Source organism: Oryx dammah, unplaced genomic scaffold (assembly GCF_014754425.2).
Source record: "Oryx dammah isolate SB20612 unplaced genomic scaffold, SCBI_Odam_1.1 HiC_scaffold_13, whole genome shotgun sequence".
In the NCBI taxonomy this organism is placed as follows: domain Eukaryota; kingdom Metazoa; phylum Chordata; class Mammalia; order Artiodactyla; family Bovidae; genus Oryx; species Oryx dammah.
In genome coordinates, this window is record NW_024070197.1 from 7,179,130 (window position 1) to 7,194,808 (window position 15,679).

Genomic DNA, 15,679 nt, shown 5'->3' on the forward strand with positions numbered 1-15,679 from the left:
ACGGACCTTAGTCGGCAAAGTAATGTCTCTGCTTTTGAATATACTATCTAGGTTGGTCATAACTTTTCTTCCTAGGAGTAAGCGTCTTTTAATTTCATGGCTGCAGTCACCATCTGCAGTGATTTTGGAGCCCCCCAAAATAAAGTCTGAAACTGTTTCCACTGTTTCTCCATCTATTTCCCATGAAGTGATGGGACCAGATGCCATGATCTTCGTTTTCTGAATGTTGAGCTTTAAGCCAACTTTTTTACTCTCCTCTTTCACTTTCATCAAGAGGCTTTTTAGTTCCTCTTCACTTTCTGCCATAAAGGTGGTGTCATCTGCATATCTGAGGTTATTGATATTTCTTCCGGCAATCTTCATTCCAGCTTGTGTTTCTTCCACCCCAGCGTTTCTCATGATGTACTCTGCATAGAACTTAAATAAGCAGGGTGACAATATACAGCCTTGACGTACTCTTTCCTATTTGGAACCAGTCTGTTGTTCTATCTCCAGTTCTAACTGCTGCTTCCTGACCTGCATACAGATTTCTCAAGAGGCAGGTTAAGTGGTCTGGTGTTCCCTTCTCTTTCAGAATTTTGCACAGTTTATTGTGATCCACACAGTCAAAGGCTTTGGCATAGTCAATAAAGCAGAAATACATGTTTTTCTGGAACTCTCTTGCTTTTTCCATGATCCAGCGGATGTTGGCAATTTGATCTCTGGTCCCTCTGCCTTTTCTAAAACCAGCTTGAACATCAGGGAGTTCACGGTTCACGTATTGCTGAAGCCTGGCTTAGAGAATTTTGAGCATTACTTTACTAGCATGTGAGATGAGTGCAACTGTGCGGTAGTTTGAGCATTCTTTGGCATTGCCTTTCTTTAGGATTGGAATGAAAACTGACCTTTTCCAGTCCTGTGGCCACTGCTGAGTTTTCCAAACTTGCTGGCATATTGAGTGCAGCACTTTCACAGCATCATCTTTCAGGATTTGAAACAGCTCAACTGGAATTCCATCACCTCCACTAGCTTTGTTCGTAGTGATGCTTTCTAAGGCCCACTTGACTTCACATTCCAAGACGTCTGGCTCTAGATTAGTGATCACATCATCATGATTATCTGGGTCATGATGATCTTTTTTGTACAGTTCTTCCATGTATTCTTGCCACCTCTTCCTAATATCTTCTGCTGTGTTAGGTCCATACCATTTCTGTCCTTTATCGAGCCCATCTTTGCATGAAATGTTCCCTTGGTATCTCTAGTTTTCTTGAAGAGATCTCTAGTCTTTCCCATTCTGTTGTTTTCCTCTATTTCTTTGCACTGATCGCTGAAAGCTTTCTTATCTCTTCTTGCTATTCTTTGGAACTCTGCATTCAGATGCTTATAGCTTTCCTTTTCTCCTTGGTTTTTCACCTCTCTTCTTTTCACAGCAATTTCTAAGGCCTCCCCAGACAGCCCTTTTGCTTTTTTGCATTTCTTTTCCATGGGGATGGTCTTGATCCCTGTCTCCTGTACAATGTCACGAACCTCATTCCATAATTCATCAGGCACTCTATCTATCAGATCTAGACCGTTAAATCTCTTTCTCACTTCCACTGTATAATCATAAGGGATCTGATTTAGGTCATACCTGAATGGTCTAGCGGTTTTCCCTCCTTTTTCAATTTAAGTCTGAATTTGGCAATAAGGAGTTCATGATCTGAGCCACAGTCAGCTACCAGTCTTCTTTTTGTTGATTGTATACTATATTAGTTTAAAAGAAAAAGTAGTAGATGTATAAAAAACATATATAGAATACTTTGAGTCCAATTTCTATAAAATACCTGTCTTCAAAAATAATATGAGGGCATCTCTCCTGGCGCAATGGTAAGGAATCCACCCGCAAATGCGGAAGACATGAGTTCTGCTCCAGGATAGTGCCACATGCCTCGGGGCAACTAAGACCAAGTGACACAACTACTGAGCCTGTGCTGTAACGCCCAAGAGCCCAAACTACTAGGCCCACGTGCTGAAACTACTGAAGCCCAAGCATCATACAGTCCATGGTCTGCAACAAGACATGAGAATCCCATGCACCACGACTAGAGAACAGCCCCCACTGCTGGCAACTAGAGAAAAGACCCAGCAGCAGCAACAAAGACACAGAACACCTAAATAAATAATTTTTCTAAAAAATGATTTTATCTGCAGTTAATTTTAGGTATGTAGTTATTAACAAAAACAAAAGTGTATTTGTTAATTCCACAATAAAACAATCAACCAAGGTTAATAAAGTGGGGACTTCCCTGGCAGTCCAGTGGTTAAGACCTCGCACTTCCATTTCCAGAGTTTCAGGTTCAATCCATACTCAGGGAACTAAGATTCTGCAAGCTGCAGCATGTGACAAAGAAGACAAAAAAATATCAGTGAACTTGGATTTCACAGTGAAAATTAGATGATGGAATGAAAAGCCCCCTAGCCCTGAGGTCTCTTTCTGAACTTTCCATTCCATTCTCAAACACTAAGATTTTCAAGGAGGTCCTCATTTAGCTTTAAATTTACTGTAAATAGTCAGGACTGATTTCCCCTTATTGGCCTCTTTTCCAGATTTTACCACATATTGTGAGTGTTAATACCTGATGTCCACGTGCAGCTTCTTTATTATGGTTGACAGAGAGCAGACAGTGCATCCAGGTGGGCCCTAAGCAAACTTGCTGCCTAACAGCACTGAGACCCCGTCTCCAACCCATGGGTGAGAAGCCCTGCACAGGACGGTGCCCAGGGCAGCCTCCTCACAAGGGCCAGGTCACCAAGTCATGGGGAGACGGGATCTAAGTGGTGATAACAGGCCCTCAAAGAAGGCCCCGGTGAGTGTGCATCTACAGGAGACCGACAGGATACTCCAGAGTCTGACACGATTAGCAAGTCCAGAGAAGGGCACTTCAGGAAGGACAGACTGAGAATCAACTCAGAATATGACACCTGAGAAAGAGCCATTCCTGCCTCTTTTTCTCCCCTCTTCCAGTTTTTTTCTCAGGCATCCTACACAGGTTGATACTGAAAGTTGAAAACATGCTGTTTAACATCTACAGTCAACATCCCCCCTTGCTGAGCCCCAACTACACATGCAGGGAAGCCCTCCATGGGGAACAGACAGTCCTCTATGCCCACTGTCTCAGGAGGGACTCAGGACAGTCAATTCTGGCACAGAGACCAATACAGGAGCTTTCCCATACTTTCCCTCGGATCACACTCCCCTCCTGGTGAGGCCTCATGTACCCAGCAGCAGGGGGCACCTCCGCTGACCCCTTGATCCCCTTCGGGTCACACAGCAGGCCCTGGTCCATCCCCACTCAGAGCAGAGAGGCCTCCTCATCCCTGGGGCTGTTCTCAGTCTCAGAAGTGGAGCCTAAGAGCCTTGGTTCTCAATGTAGGATCCAGATCAGATTTGCTGCACTGTGAACATACCTGGGACTAGGACCCACACAAGTATCTGAGAACATCTGATAGCGCAGGGGGGTACCACACATGGTTTCGCAAAATGCTTCATGGATCTCATTGGAAACATGGGTTGAACACCATTAAAGGTGGGAAACCCAGCCCACCTCCTACTTTCTTCTTTTCCAGCCTTACTGAGATAGAACTAATCAAATGGATATGTGTATACTTATCATGCATGATGTGACCATTTGACAGAGGTATACACTGTGAAATATTTATCACAATCCAGTCATCAACACATCCATCAACTCCCAGTTCCCATGTTTCGTATGGTGAGAACACTTAAGATTTACTCTACTGGCAAATTTAAAGTATGTAGTGACACAGAAGAATTTACTGCAGTTAGAATGCTGCACATAGTTCCCCAAAACTTACTCATTTTACAACTCAAAGTTCATACATTAACATCTTCCCATCTATAGATTCCTTTGGGTAGAATAGTCATTTTCACTATATTGATTCTTCCAATCCACGAACATGGTATATTGCTCCATCTATTTGTGTCATCTTTCTTTCACTAGTGTTTTATAGTTTTGTATACATGTCTTTTGTTTCTTTAGGTGAATTTATTCATAAGTCCTTTATTCGTTTCATTGCAATGGTGAATGGGATTGTTTCCTTAGCTTCTCTTTTTTCATTGTTAGTATATAGGAATGCAAGAGATTTATGAGTATTAATTTTATATCCTGAAACTTTACTATATTCATTGATTAGCTCTAGTAATTTTCTGGTGCTATCTTGAGGGTTTTCTATGTCATCTGCAAAGAATAAGAATTTTACTTCTTTTCCAAGCTGGATTCCTTTTATTTCTTTTTCTTCTCTCACTGCTAGGACTTCCAAAACTATGTTGAATAGTTGAATAGTTGTGGTGAGAGTGGGCACACTTGTCTTCTTCCTGATTTCAGAGGAAAGAGCATACACAACTTTTGTGTGGTTTCTTTGAAATACATATATTTTTAAGTCTAATACACTCTGATGTCTTGAGAAAGCCCTTGCCTACACAGTTCATGACTTCTCTTCAATATGGACTCTTATTGCGTAATACTTCAACTCAAGGTGAAACTTTTCCCACTCCCATTGCATCTGGAAGGCATTGCTCTAGTATCATCCCCAAACATTGCTGTTTCAGAAAACTCGTTCCTACAAACACATTTGTGTGGCTTGTCTCCAGGATATATATTCCTACATACATAGAGAGTGAGTAGTAACTGTAAAAACTGCCATAGTCATTGCATTTCTAAATATAAAGTATTTGATAAATCCTGAGTTTAAGGCAGCACCTAAAAGCCTTGCCACATTACATACACTTGTAAGGATCTCCCTAGTATGGATCATCTGATGATTGGTGAGATATGAGCCCCATTATCACTTGTAAGCTTTTCCTTCAGAATGACTTTACAGAATCATAAATTGAGACTGTTGTCTATAAGCTCTCTATAAGACTGTTGTCAAGACATAGCTTCTATGTATTAGCTTCTATGTATTAGAGTATGAATTTTATCATGAAGCCTAAATGGAAACACCTGACAAAAGCCTCACCACAGTGAATACATTGCAAGGTTTCTTGCGTATGGATCACCTGATGTCTTCTTAGGCCTGAATGCTACCTGATGCATTTGCCCCACTTATTACATTTCCTTTCTCTGGATTATGAATTCCCTGATGATGGATTAATGAGACTTGTATTGAAGCAGTGGTCACATATATTACATTTACATCCTTTCTCTTATGTACAGGTTACCTGATGATCCCCTTAAGATTTACCACACTCTAAATGTATGGCTTCTTTCCAGTATGATTTTTTTTTCACGACTTGTAAGGTTTGAATGCCTTCTAAAACATTTTTCACAATCACTACATGGGCAAGATCTCAGAATTCATTACACGACGGTTAGTTAGTTCTGAACTCAGAATCCAAAGCTTTGCCACACCCACTGTATTTGTGCAGTTTTCCTACAGTTTGACTTTTCTGAAGGTCAAAAGGATGATATACTTTACTGCATTTATTACATCTGTAAGGTTTCACTCTATATGGATTCACTGATTATCTGCAAAACGATTCCTGTGACTGAAGGCTTCAACATATAAATTACATTTATATCGCTTTCCCTAATGGTCAGTTATAGATGAATGTGCAATAAAAGCTCTGCCACACTAATTATATTTGTATGATTTCTCTTTAGTATAAGTCTGATGAACTATAAGGCCAGAAATCTGACTAAAGCCTTTGTCACACATGTTACATTTGTAAGGTTTCTCTCGAGTATGAATTCTCTGATGACATCCAATGTTTGCATTTTGAGTAAAGCACCAGCCACAAATATCACATTGATATGGTTTCTCTCCAGTAGATAGACAGAGTGCCTGATGAACTATGGATGGAGGTTCGTGACACTGTACAGGAGACAGGAAACAAGACTATCCCCAGGAAAAGGAAATGCAAAACAGCAAAATGGCTGTCTGAGGAGGCCTTACAAATAGCTGTGAAAAGAAGGGAAGCAAAAAGCAAAGGAGAAAAGGAAAGATATACCCATTTGAATGCAGAGTTCCAAAGAATAGTAAGGAGAGATAAGAAAGCCTTCCTCAGCGATCAGTGCAAAGAAATAGAGGAAAAGAATAGAATGGGAAGGACTAGAGATCTCTTCAAGAAAATTAGAGATACCAAGGGAATATTTCATGCAAAGATGGGCTCAATAAAGGACAGAAATGGTATGGACCTAACAGAAGCAGAAGATATTAAGAAGAGGTGGCAAGAATACACAGAAGTGTACAAAAAAGATCTTCATGACCCAGATAATCATGATGGTGTGATCACTCACCTAGAGCCAGACATCCTGGAATGTGAAGTTAAGTGGGCCTTAGAAGCATCACTACAAACAAAGCTAGTGGAGGTGATGGAATTCCAGTTGAGCTATTTCAAATTCCTAAAGATGACGCTGTGAAACTGCTGCACTCAATATGCCAGCAAATTTGGAAAACTCAGCAGTGGCCACAGGACTGGAAAAGGTCAGTTTCTATTCCAATCCCAAAGAATGCTCAAACTACCACACAATTGCACTCTTCTCACATACTAGTAAAGTAATGTTTAAAATTCTCCTAGCCAGGCTTCAGAAATATGTGAACCGTGAAATTCCAGATGTCCAGGCTGGGTTTAGAAATGGCAGAGGAACCAGAGATCAAATTGCCAACATCTGCTGGATCATTGAAAAGCAAGAGTTCCAGAAAAATATCTATTTCTGCTTTATTGACTATGCCAAATTTGACTATTGACTATTCACCTTTGACTGGGTGAATCACAATCAAGTGTGGAAAATTCTGAAAGAGATAGGAATACCAGACCACCTGACCTGCCTCTTGAGAAACCTGTATGCAGGTCAGGAAGTAACAGTTAGAACTGGACATGGAACAACAGACTGATTCCAAATAGGAAAAGGAATCCATCAAGGCTGTATATTGTCACCCTGCTTATTTAACTTCTATGCAGAGTACATCATGAGAAATGCTGGACTGGAAGAAGCACAAGCTGGAATCAAGATTGCTGGGAGAAATATCAATAACCTCAGATATGCAGATGACACCACCCTTATGGCAGAAAGTGAAGAACTAAAGAGCCTCTTGATGAAAATGAAAGAGAAGAGTGAAAAAGTTGGCTTAAAGCTCAACATTCAGAAAACTAAGATAATGGCATCTGGTCCCATCACTTCATGGCAAATAGATGGGGAACCAGTGGAAACAGTGGCTGACCTTATTTTTCTGGGCTCCAAAATCACTGCAGATGGTGATTGCAGCCATGAAATTAAAAAACATTTACTCCTTGGAAGGAAAGTTATGACCAACAGAGACAGCATATTAAAAAGCAGAGATATTACTTTGCCAACAAAGGTTCGTCCAGTCAACGCTATGGTTTTTCCAGTGGTCATGTATGGATATGAGAGTTGGACTATAAAGAAAGCTGAGCACCAAAGTATTGATGCTTTTGAACTGTGGTATTGGAGAAGACTCTTGAGAGTCCCTTGGACTGCAAGGAGATCCAACTAGTCCATCCTATAGAGATCAGCCCTGGGTGTTCATTGGAGGGACTGACATTGAAGCTGAAACTGCAATACTTTGGCCACCTGATGTGAAGAGCTGACTCATCTGAAAAGACCCTGATGTTGGGAAAGATTGAGGGCAGGAGGAGAAGGGGATGACAGAGGATGAGATGGTTGGATGGCATCACCAACTTGATGGACATGGGTTTGGGTGGACTCCGGGAGTTGGTGATGAACAGGGCAGCCTGGCGTGCTGTGGTTCACGGGGTCGCTAAGAGTCGGACACGACTGAGCAACTGAACTGAAGTGAACTCCACTATGAATTCTCTGATGTACTGTAAGGTGAGCATTTTGACTAAAGGCTTTGCCACATACATCACATTTATACAGTTTCTCTCCAGTATGAAGTCCCAGATGAATTCCAAGGTGTGCACTTTGAGTAAAGCACTGGCCACACACATGACATTTATATGGTTTCCCTCCAGTATGAATTCTCCAATGACCCGTAATATAAAACCTGTAATAGAAGGCTTTGCCACATAAATTACATTTATATGATTTCTTTCCTGTATGAACTGCTTGATGGCTGGTTAGAGCTCAACACGCATTGAAATCTTGGTCACGTTTGTTACATTTGTAAGTTTTCTCTCTAGTATGAATTTTGTGAAGAATTCCAAGGCTCGCCTTTTGAGTAAAGCACTGGCCACAAACATCACATTTATATGGTTTCTCTCCAGTATGAATTCTCCAATGAACTGTAAAACAAGATCTGTAACTAAAGGGTCTGCCACATACATTTAAAGAGCTTCTCTCCTATATGTCTTAACTGCTTGATGGTCAGTTAAGACTAAACGTGCACTAAAGGTTTCCCACCCTCATCACATTTCTATGGTTTCTGTCCATTACGTATTGATGAATTATAAGGCCCCAACTCCAACTAAAGACTTTGACACACTTCTTACATCTGTAACATTTCTTTCCAGTATGAATTCTCTGATGAATTCCAAGGTGTGAATATTGATTAAAGCATTAAAGATGGAAAGAACAGTACTTCACAAATTCATTCCCTCTCTACCTCCTTCTGAATGCATAAGGAATAGTACAATACGCAAATATCTATTACTTTTAAAGAACTACTAAAGCAAGACCGTAGGGGTAGAACATAGGCAACTGGATATTTCAAAAGTTTGAAATCAACTTTATAAATACTTAAACTCTGGAAAAACTCCTTCTGTATCATGTAGTGGGCAGATCACCTGAAGAAAGAACAAGTTTAAATTCCTAATGCCAATCATGAGGCTTTTCATGTCTGAGTCAACAGGGCTTTGAGCTCAGTCACTAAAAACGGGCTACCAAGAGGCAGACAGAGAAAATGCAGAGACACACCCCCAGGGCAGATCCCAAACTTCAGAGGCAAGTTATCCTTACCCACAGAGAGCATGTTTCTGAGGGTCTCTATCATCACATCCCTGTACAAGGCCCTCTGAACAGGGTTCAGGCATTCTCATGCCTCAGGAGTGAATTTGATGGCCACAACCTTGAAGGTCAACTGTCCCTGATATGAAAATACATTTCACCAATAGGCCCTGAGCAGAGTTTTTATTTTCACACAAAAGGAGAAGAAGAAAAACAGGTAAGGATCATTTCAGTAGAAATAATATTCTGATAAATCAATGGAAAGCTATTTGGAGCCAATTCTTGGTCTCTAATTGCCTACATTAAATATTGTTTCCGAAATAAATAATGAATCAAAATTAGTAAAGTTGGGACTTTCCTGGTGGTCCAGTGCTTAAGACCCTGCATTTCTACGGCAGGGGTTTTAGGTTCAATTCCTCCTCAGGAACTAAGATCCTGCAAGACACAACTTGCAACCAAGAAGGAAAGACAAAATATATTAGCAAACTTGATTTCATGGTTTAAATAGACAATGGAAAGAGTAGAAACAATTAAAAGAATTTTAAGAAAAAGAAACTGAAAAAGAAGAAAAAAGATAAAACAGACAAAGATATGAAATACCATCTAGTCCTGGGATCTCTTTCTGAACTTTCCATTCCATTCCTAAACACTTAAGTTTTCAAGGAGGTGCTCATTTAGTTTTAAATGTACTAAAAAAGTCAGACCTGATTTCCTCTCATTGGCCTCTTTTGCAGATTTTACCGTGTCCTGTACATGTCAATACCTGAGGTCCACATACAGCTTCTTTACCCTGGTTGACTGAGAGCAGACAGCGCATCCAGATCGGTCCTAAACAGTCCCTGCTGCCCAACAGCACCGAGACCCCGTCTCCAACCCGTGGGTGAGAAGCCCTGCCCAGGATGGTGCCCAGGGGAGCCTCCTCACAAGGGCCAGGTCACCAGGTCATAAGGAGACGGGATCTAAGTGGAGACGACAGGCCCTGAGGGAAGGCCCTAGGTGAGTGTGCATGTACAGTAGTCAGACAGGACACTCCAGAGTCAGACATGATTAGTGAGTCCTGAGAAGGGCATTTCAGGAAGGCAGTGTGAGAATCCACTGAGAATATGACCCTACCTGAGAAAGAGCCATGCCTGACTCCTGCTTTTTCCTCTTCTGGGCTTCTTTGTCCATGAGTCTTCACAGTTCTATCATGAAAGTTGAAAACACACTCTTTAATGCTTAGAGTCAACACATCCCTTTCCTGAGCCTCAACCACACACACATAGGGAAGCCCTCACTGTGTGGAACAGACAAGTCTTCTGTGGCCACTGTCTCAGGAGGGACTCAGGACAGTCAATTCCCGCATAGAGTCCAACACAGGACTTTCCAACAATTTCCTTGGCTCACACTCCCCTCCTGGTGAGGCCTTATGTACACAGTGGCAGGGGGCACCTCCGCTGACCTGAAGATGCCCTTCAGGTCACAGAGCAGGCCCTGGTCCAGCTCCACTCAGAGCAGAGCGCTCTCCCCTCCCCCAGGGCCTGATCTCAGTCTCAGAAGTGGAGGCTAAGAGCCCTGGTGCTCAATGCAGGATCCAGATAGGAATCATCTGCAGCTCTGTGCACACCTGGGGCGAAGCCTCACACAAGATCCTGAGGAGCATGTCTGATGGGGGAGAACCCACTATCCAAAGGAGTATGTGTATACATACCATACACCCTGTGACCATGTGACACATGTACACTGTGAAATATTTATCACAAACCACTAAGGAACACATCCATCACCTCCAAATTCCCATGTTCTGTGTGTGGTGAAAACACTGACGACGTACTCTCCGACAAATTCCCAGCATGCAGTAACAGAACAGGATTAACTATGGTCAGCATGCTGTGCATACCTCTCCAGGACGCATTCATTTTACAACTCAAAATCTGTACCTTTTGACCAACATCTCCCCATCTTCCCCACCTCCCAGCCCCAGATGACCACCATCCTACCCTCTGGTACTAGTGAGTTTCATTTTTTTTACATTCCATATAATGGAAGGACATATAATACCAGTCTTTCCCTGTCTGTCTTAATTCACTTACCATAATATTCTCTACATTCATCCAAGTTGTCCCAAGTGAGACAAATCTCCATAATTGTTTACAAGAAATTTGCTATTGAACGAAAAAATCTTTATCCCAAGCTACAAAAATAATTAAATGTAAAGAAAGCAGAAAGCCAAAAGCAAAACCATCACAAAGAACATGTTTAAAGTTCCTTGAAAAGGCACCATGTAGTAAGAGTCAGTCAGTTCTTGCCCCATTTCTTCTCTCGCATAACCTCTACTCCTCACCAGGAATAGGGAGGAGGGTGACCCACAGCTGAGAGAATCAAGTCACTGCCACAGCCCCCACCTCAACAGGCTCTACACATGGATGATCTTTTAATACAAATAATTACAAAATACACATGCCTCACAGACAGAAGTTTTGCAATTCTCATTCTTATCTGTATAATTTACAGAAGCAAGATTTGCATTAGATTTTAAAGCCAAAAATCAATGCATAACGACTTAATAATTCTTACCCAACTGATTCAGCACTCTTCTGGATCTAGTCCCCACCATCACCTGCAGACTAGCTGTTTCCACTCCATTTGGTTGATCTGTTTCCCTACTTCTTTCTCTGTCTCTCTTTCTCTGCTCTCCTGCTGTGCCTGTCCTCCTCTCTACTTCTTCCCTGCCTCCCATCCCGCCTCTCTCTGCCATCTGTTCGCCTTCAAGTTGCTTTCTCTCAGCCTCCCTGGTGATCCTCAATCTCCCTGTATTTCTGCCTTTCTTCTTCCACCTCTGCCTTCCCTTCCTCCCAACTCCCTGGCACTCCCAAGTGGCTATGCTTCCTTTCAGCTCGCTTTTTTCTCAGGTCCTCCAGTCTCTAGGAGTCCCCTTTCTCTCCCAGCAGGATATTGTGGGATATTGTATCCCTTTGCGGGCTGTCTGTATAAACTGCCTCTCCACTGTCGCCCTCTTTGGGACCCCTGATTTACAGACGCTCTCCCTTGAAGGCTATAGAAGGGGGCGGCAGAGGATGAGATGGTTGGATACCATCCCTGGACTCAACGGACACGGATTTGAGAAAACTCTGGGAGATACAGGGCTCGCAGAGTCGGAAAGAAGCACCACACCTCCCTAAGTTGCTCACCCTTAACGCTCCGGAGATCCTGCTTTTCTCTGAATTTCTCTCCTTTCCCCACCCGCTCCCTTCAAGGCTCATTCTCTTTCATGAAGCTGTCTCTTCCAAGTTCCTCACAGTCCTCTTCACTGCCATCGCTTATCCCATATGCTTTTCTCAATTTTCCATTTCTCTAGGAGTCGCTGTCTCTGCTTCTTCTCATCCCGCCTTCCGCCCACTATTTACAGGGTAGGAGACTGAATAAGAAAGGCCCTCCCGCAAGAGCCAAATTCCAGCGGGTGGTATTTGGGGCCAAAGAACCATGGGTGTCACGTGGCTGGTTCAGGATCCCCCTACCAGGGATCAGGGGAAAGGTCACTCTGAAGGGCAGAAGGACCGGCCTGAGGAGACGTGAGAACAGAGGGGCTGGGGGGAGAGGGGTCTCAGAGCGAGGAGAGCTCTCCAGAATCCCAGGACCGGGGAGAGAACGCGGCCTCTACGGGAGCGGGGTGGCCAGCGAGGCCTCCAGGGCCCGAGGAGAGGCTGAAGAACGTGGAGCGAATAAACCACCTCGCCTAATAGATTTGTATGTAGTGCAGAAAGGGTAGAGGGGTCAGTGAGGTCAGTAAACAGCTTTATGCCATAAAAAGTGCGAAACACAGGGTTTCGGTGGTCCAAAAACAGGAACCGGCTTCAGTGCGGACTTTAAACCAAAAAACAGGCGCCCCTTCGCCGCTTAAGGAGACGTCTGAATTTGCTGAGCGTGATGGGGCGGGAGCGGGGATTTAGAGTCAGTACCGACCCTCAGAGTACAAAGAACGGAGACTGCGAGAGGCAGGTTTGACTCCAAAGACGGAAACTCACGCTGCGCTGGGACCTCCACTCGCCGTTCTCCTCTTCCGCGTGTATCACGGTGCCCGCAGGCGCAGAAAGATAGATGAGCAGCCTGCAGGCAGGGCCAGGCCGTCGAGGGGTGCGTGGTGGAGGGAAGACTGACCAGCATAGGGCCTTTGAAAGGTGAGGCGGAACCTCTATGAGAGGAGGGGCGGGTCCTCTATGAGAGGAGGGGCGGGACCTCTCCGATTGGCGGGAGGGGTGGGGCGGAGCGTCCCGGCGCGGCTGGGCGGGGCGACCCGGCCGGGCGGGATCCGGCAACTCGGTGGGGCGTGGCCTGGTGGACCATGCCGACGTGGTGCCGCGGGGCGGGGCGGGGCGGGGGCGATTCGGCGTAGGGGGACAAAGCGTCGTGGCACAGCTGGCGGTTCCGTTCAGAGTCCTGTCCGACTCTTTACGACCCCATGAACAGAGGCATGCCACGCATCCGTGTCCATCACCAACTCCCAGAGTCCACCCAAACCCGTGTCCATCGAGTCGGTGATGCCATCCAACCATTTCATCCTCTGTCGTCCCCTTCTCCTCCTGCCCTCAATCCCTCCCAGCATCAGGGTCTTTTCGAATGAGTCAGCTCTTCACATCAGGTGGCCAAGTATTGCAGTTTCAGCTTCAACATCAGTCCCTCCAATGAACACCCAGGACTGATCTCTTTAGGATGGACTGGTTGGATCTCCTTGCAGTCCAAGGGACTCTCAAGAGTCTTCTCCAATACCACAGTTCAAAAGCATCAATTCTTTGGTGCTCAGCTTTCTTTATAGTCCAACTCTCACATCCATACATGACCACTGGAAAAACCACAGCTTTGACTAGACGGACTTTGTTGGCAAAGTAATGTCTCTGCTTTTTAATATCCTGTCTCGGTTGGTCATAACTTTCCTTCCAAGGAGTAAGCGTCTTTTAATTTCATGGCTGGAATCACATTTGCAGTGATTTTGGAGCCCAGAAAAATAAAGTTAGCCACTGTTTCCACTGGTTCCCCATCTATTTGCCATGAAGTGATGGGACCGGATGCCATTATCTTAGTTTTCTGAATGTTGAGCTTTAAGCCAACTTTTTCACTCTCCTCTTTCATTTTCATCAAGAGGCTCTTTAGTTCTTCTTCACTTACTGCCATAAGGGTGGTATCATCTGCATATCTGAGGTTATTGATATTTCTCCCGAAATCTTGATTCCAGCTTATGCTTCTTCCAACCCAGGGTTTCTCATGATGTACTCTGCATGGAAGTTAAATAAGCAGGGTGACAATATACAGCCTTGATGTACTCCCTTTCCTATTTGGAACCAGTCTGTTGATCCACGTGCAGTTCTAACTGTTGCTTCCTGACCTGCATACAGGTTTCTCAAGAGGCAGGTCAGGTGGTCTGGTATTCCTATCTCTCTCAGAATTTTCCACAGTTTATTGTGATCCACACAGTCAAAGGGTTTGGCATAGTCAATAAAGCAGAAATAGATGTTTTTCTGGAACTTTCTTGCTTTTTCGATGAACCAGCAGATGTTGGCGATTTGATCTCTGGTTCCTCTGCCTTTTCGAAAACCAGCTTGAACATCTGGAAGTTCACGGTTAATGTATTGCTGAAGCCTGACGACTTGGAGAATTTTGAGCATTACTTTACTAGCGTGTGAGATGAGTGCAATTGTGCCGTAGTTTGACCATTCTTTGACATTGCCTTTCTTTGGAATTGAAATGAAAACTGACCTTTTCCAGTCCTGTGGCCACTGCTGAGTTTTCCAAATTTGCTGGCATATTGAGTGCAGCACTTTCACAGCATCATCTTTCAGGATTTGAAATACCTCAACTGGAATTCCATCACCTCCACTAGCTTTGTTCGTAGTGATGCTTTCTAAGGTCCACTTGACTTCACATTCCAGGATGTCTGGCTCTAGGTGAGTGATCACACCATCATGATTGTCTTGGACATGAAGATCTTTTTTGTACAGTTCTTCTGTGTATTCTTGCCACCTCTTCTTAATATCTTCTGCTTCTGTTAGGTCCATACCATTTCTGTCCTTTATCGAGCCCATCTTTGCATGAAATATTCCCTTGGAACCTCTAATTTTCTTGAAGAGATCTCTAGTCCTTTCCATTCTATTGTTTTCCTATATTTCTTTGCATTGATCACTGAGGAAGGCTTTCTTATCTCTACTTGCTATTCTTTGGACTCCGCATTCAGATGCTTATATCTTTTCTTTTCTCATTTCCTTTTCACCTCTCTTTTTTTCACAGCTATTTGTAAGGCCTTCTCAGACAGCCATTTTGCTTTTTTGCATTTCATTTCCATGGGGATGGTCTTGATCCCTGTCTCCTGTACAATGTCACGAATCTCCGTCCATAGTTCATCAGGCACTCTTATCAGATCTAGTCCCTTAAATCTATCTCACTTCCACTGTATAGTCATAAGGGATTTGATTTAGATCATACCTGAATGGTCTAGTGGTTTTCCCCACTTTCTTCAATTTGAGTCTGAATTTGGTAATAAGGAGTTCATGATTTGAGCCACAGTCAGCGCCTGGTCTTGCTTTTGCATACTGTATAGAGCTTCTCCATCTTTGGCTGCAAAGAATATAATCAATCTGATTTCAGTGCTGACCATCTGGTGATGTCCATGTGTAGAGTCTTCTCTTGTGTTGTTGGAAGAGGGTGTTTGCTATGACCAGTCCATTGTCTTGGCAAAACTCTATTAGCCTTTGTCCTGCTTCATTCCAAATTCCAAGGCCAAATTTGCCTGTTACCCCGGGTGT

At 43.6% G+C, this 15,679-nt stretch overlaps 2 protein-coding genes across 3 annotated transcripts in view; both read right to left on the reverse strand.

Moving 5' to 3' along the window:
- Positions 1-10,192, reverse strand: part of LOC120872055 (zinc finger protein 610-like) — a 67,943-nt gene extending 57,751 nt beyond the window's left edge. For both annotated transcript variants that reach the window (XM_040252208.1, XM_040252207.1), the window contains exon 1: positions 10,020-10,192. In XM_040252208.1, coding sequence (XP_040108142.1) covers positions 10,020-10,076 — 57 coding nt within the window. In that variant the 5' untranslated portion in view covers positions 10,077-10,192. The remainder of the gene's footprint in view (positions 1-10,019) is intronic.
- Positions 1-14,418, reverse strand: part of LOC120871962 (zinc finger protein 347-like) — a 232,281-nt gene extending 217,863 nt beyond the window's left edge. Inside the window, exons 1-2 of the mRNA XM_040252056.1 lie at positions 14,406-14,418; positions 2,941-2,963 (exon numbers count right to left, since the gene is read on the reverse strand). The gene's annotated coding sequence lies outside the window, so the exon portion shown is untranslated. The remainder of the gene's footprint in view (positions 1-2,940; positions 2,964-14,405) is intronic.
- Positions 14,419-15,679: the final 1,261 nt, after the last annotated feature.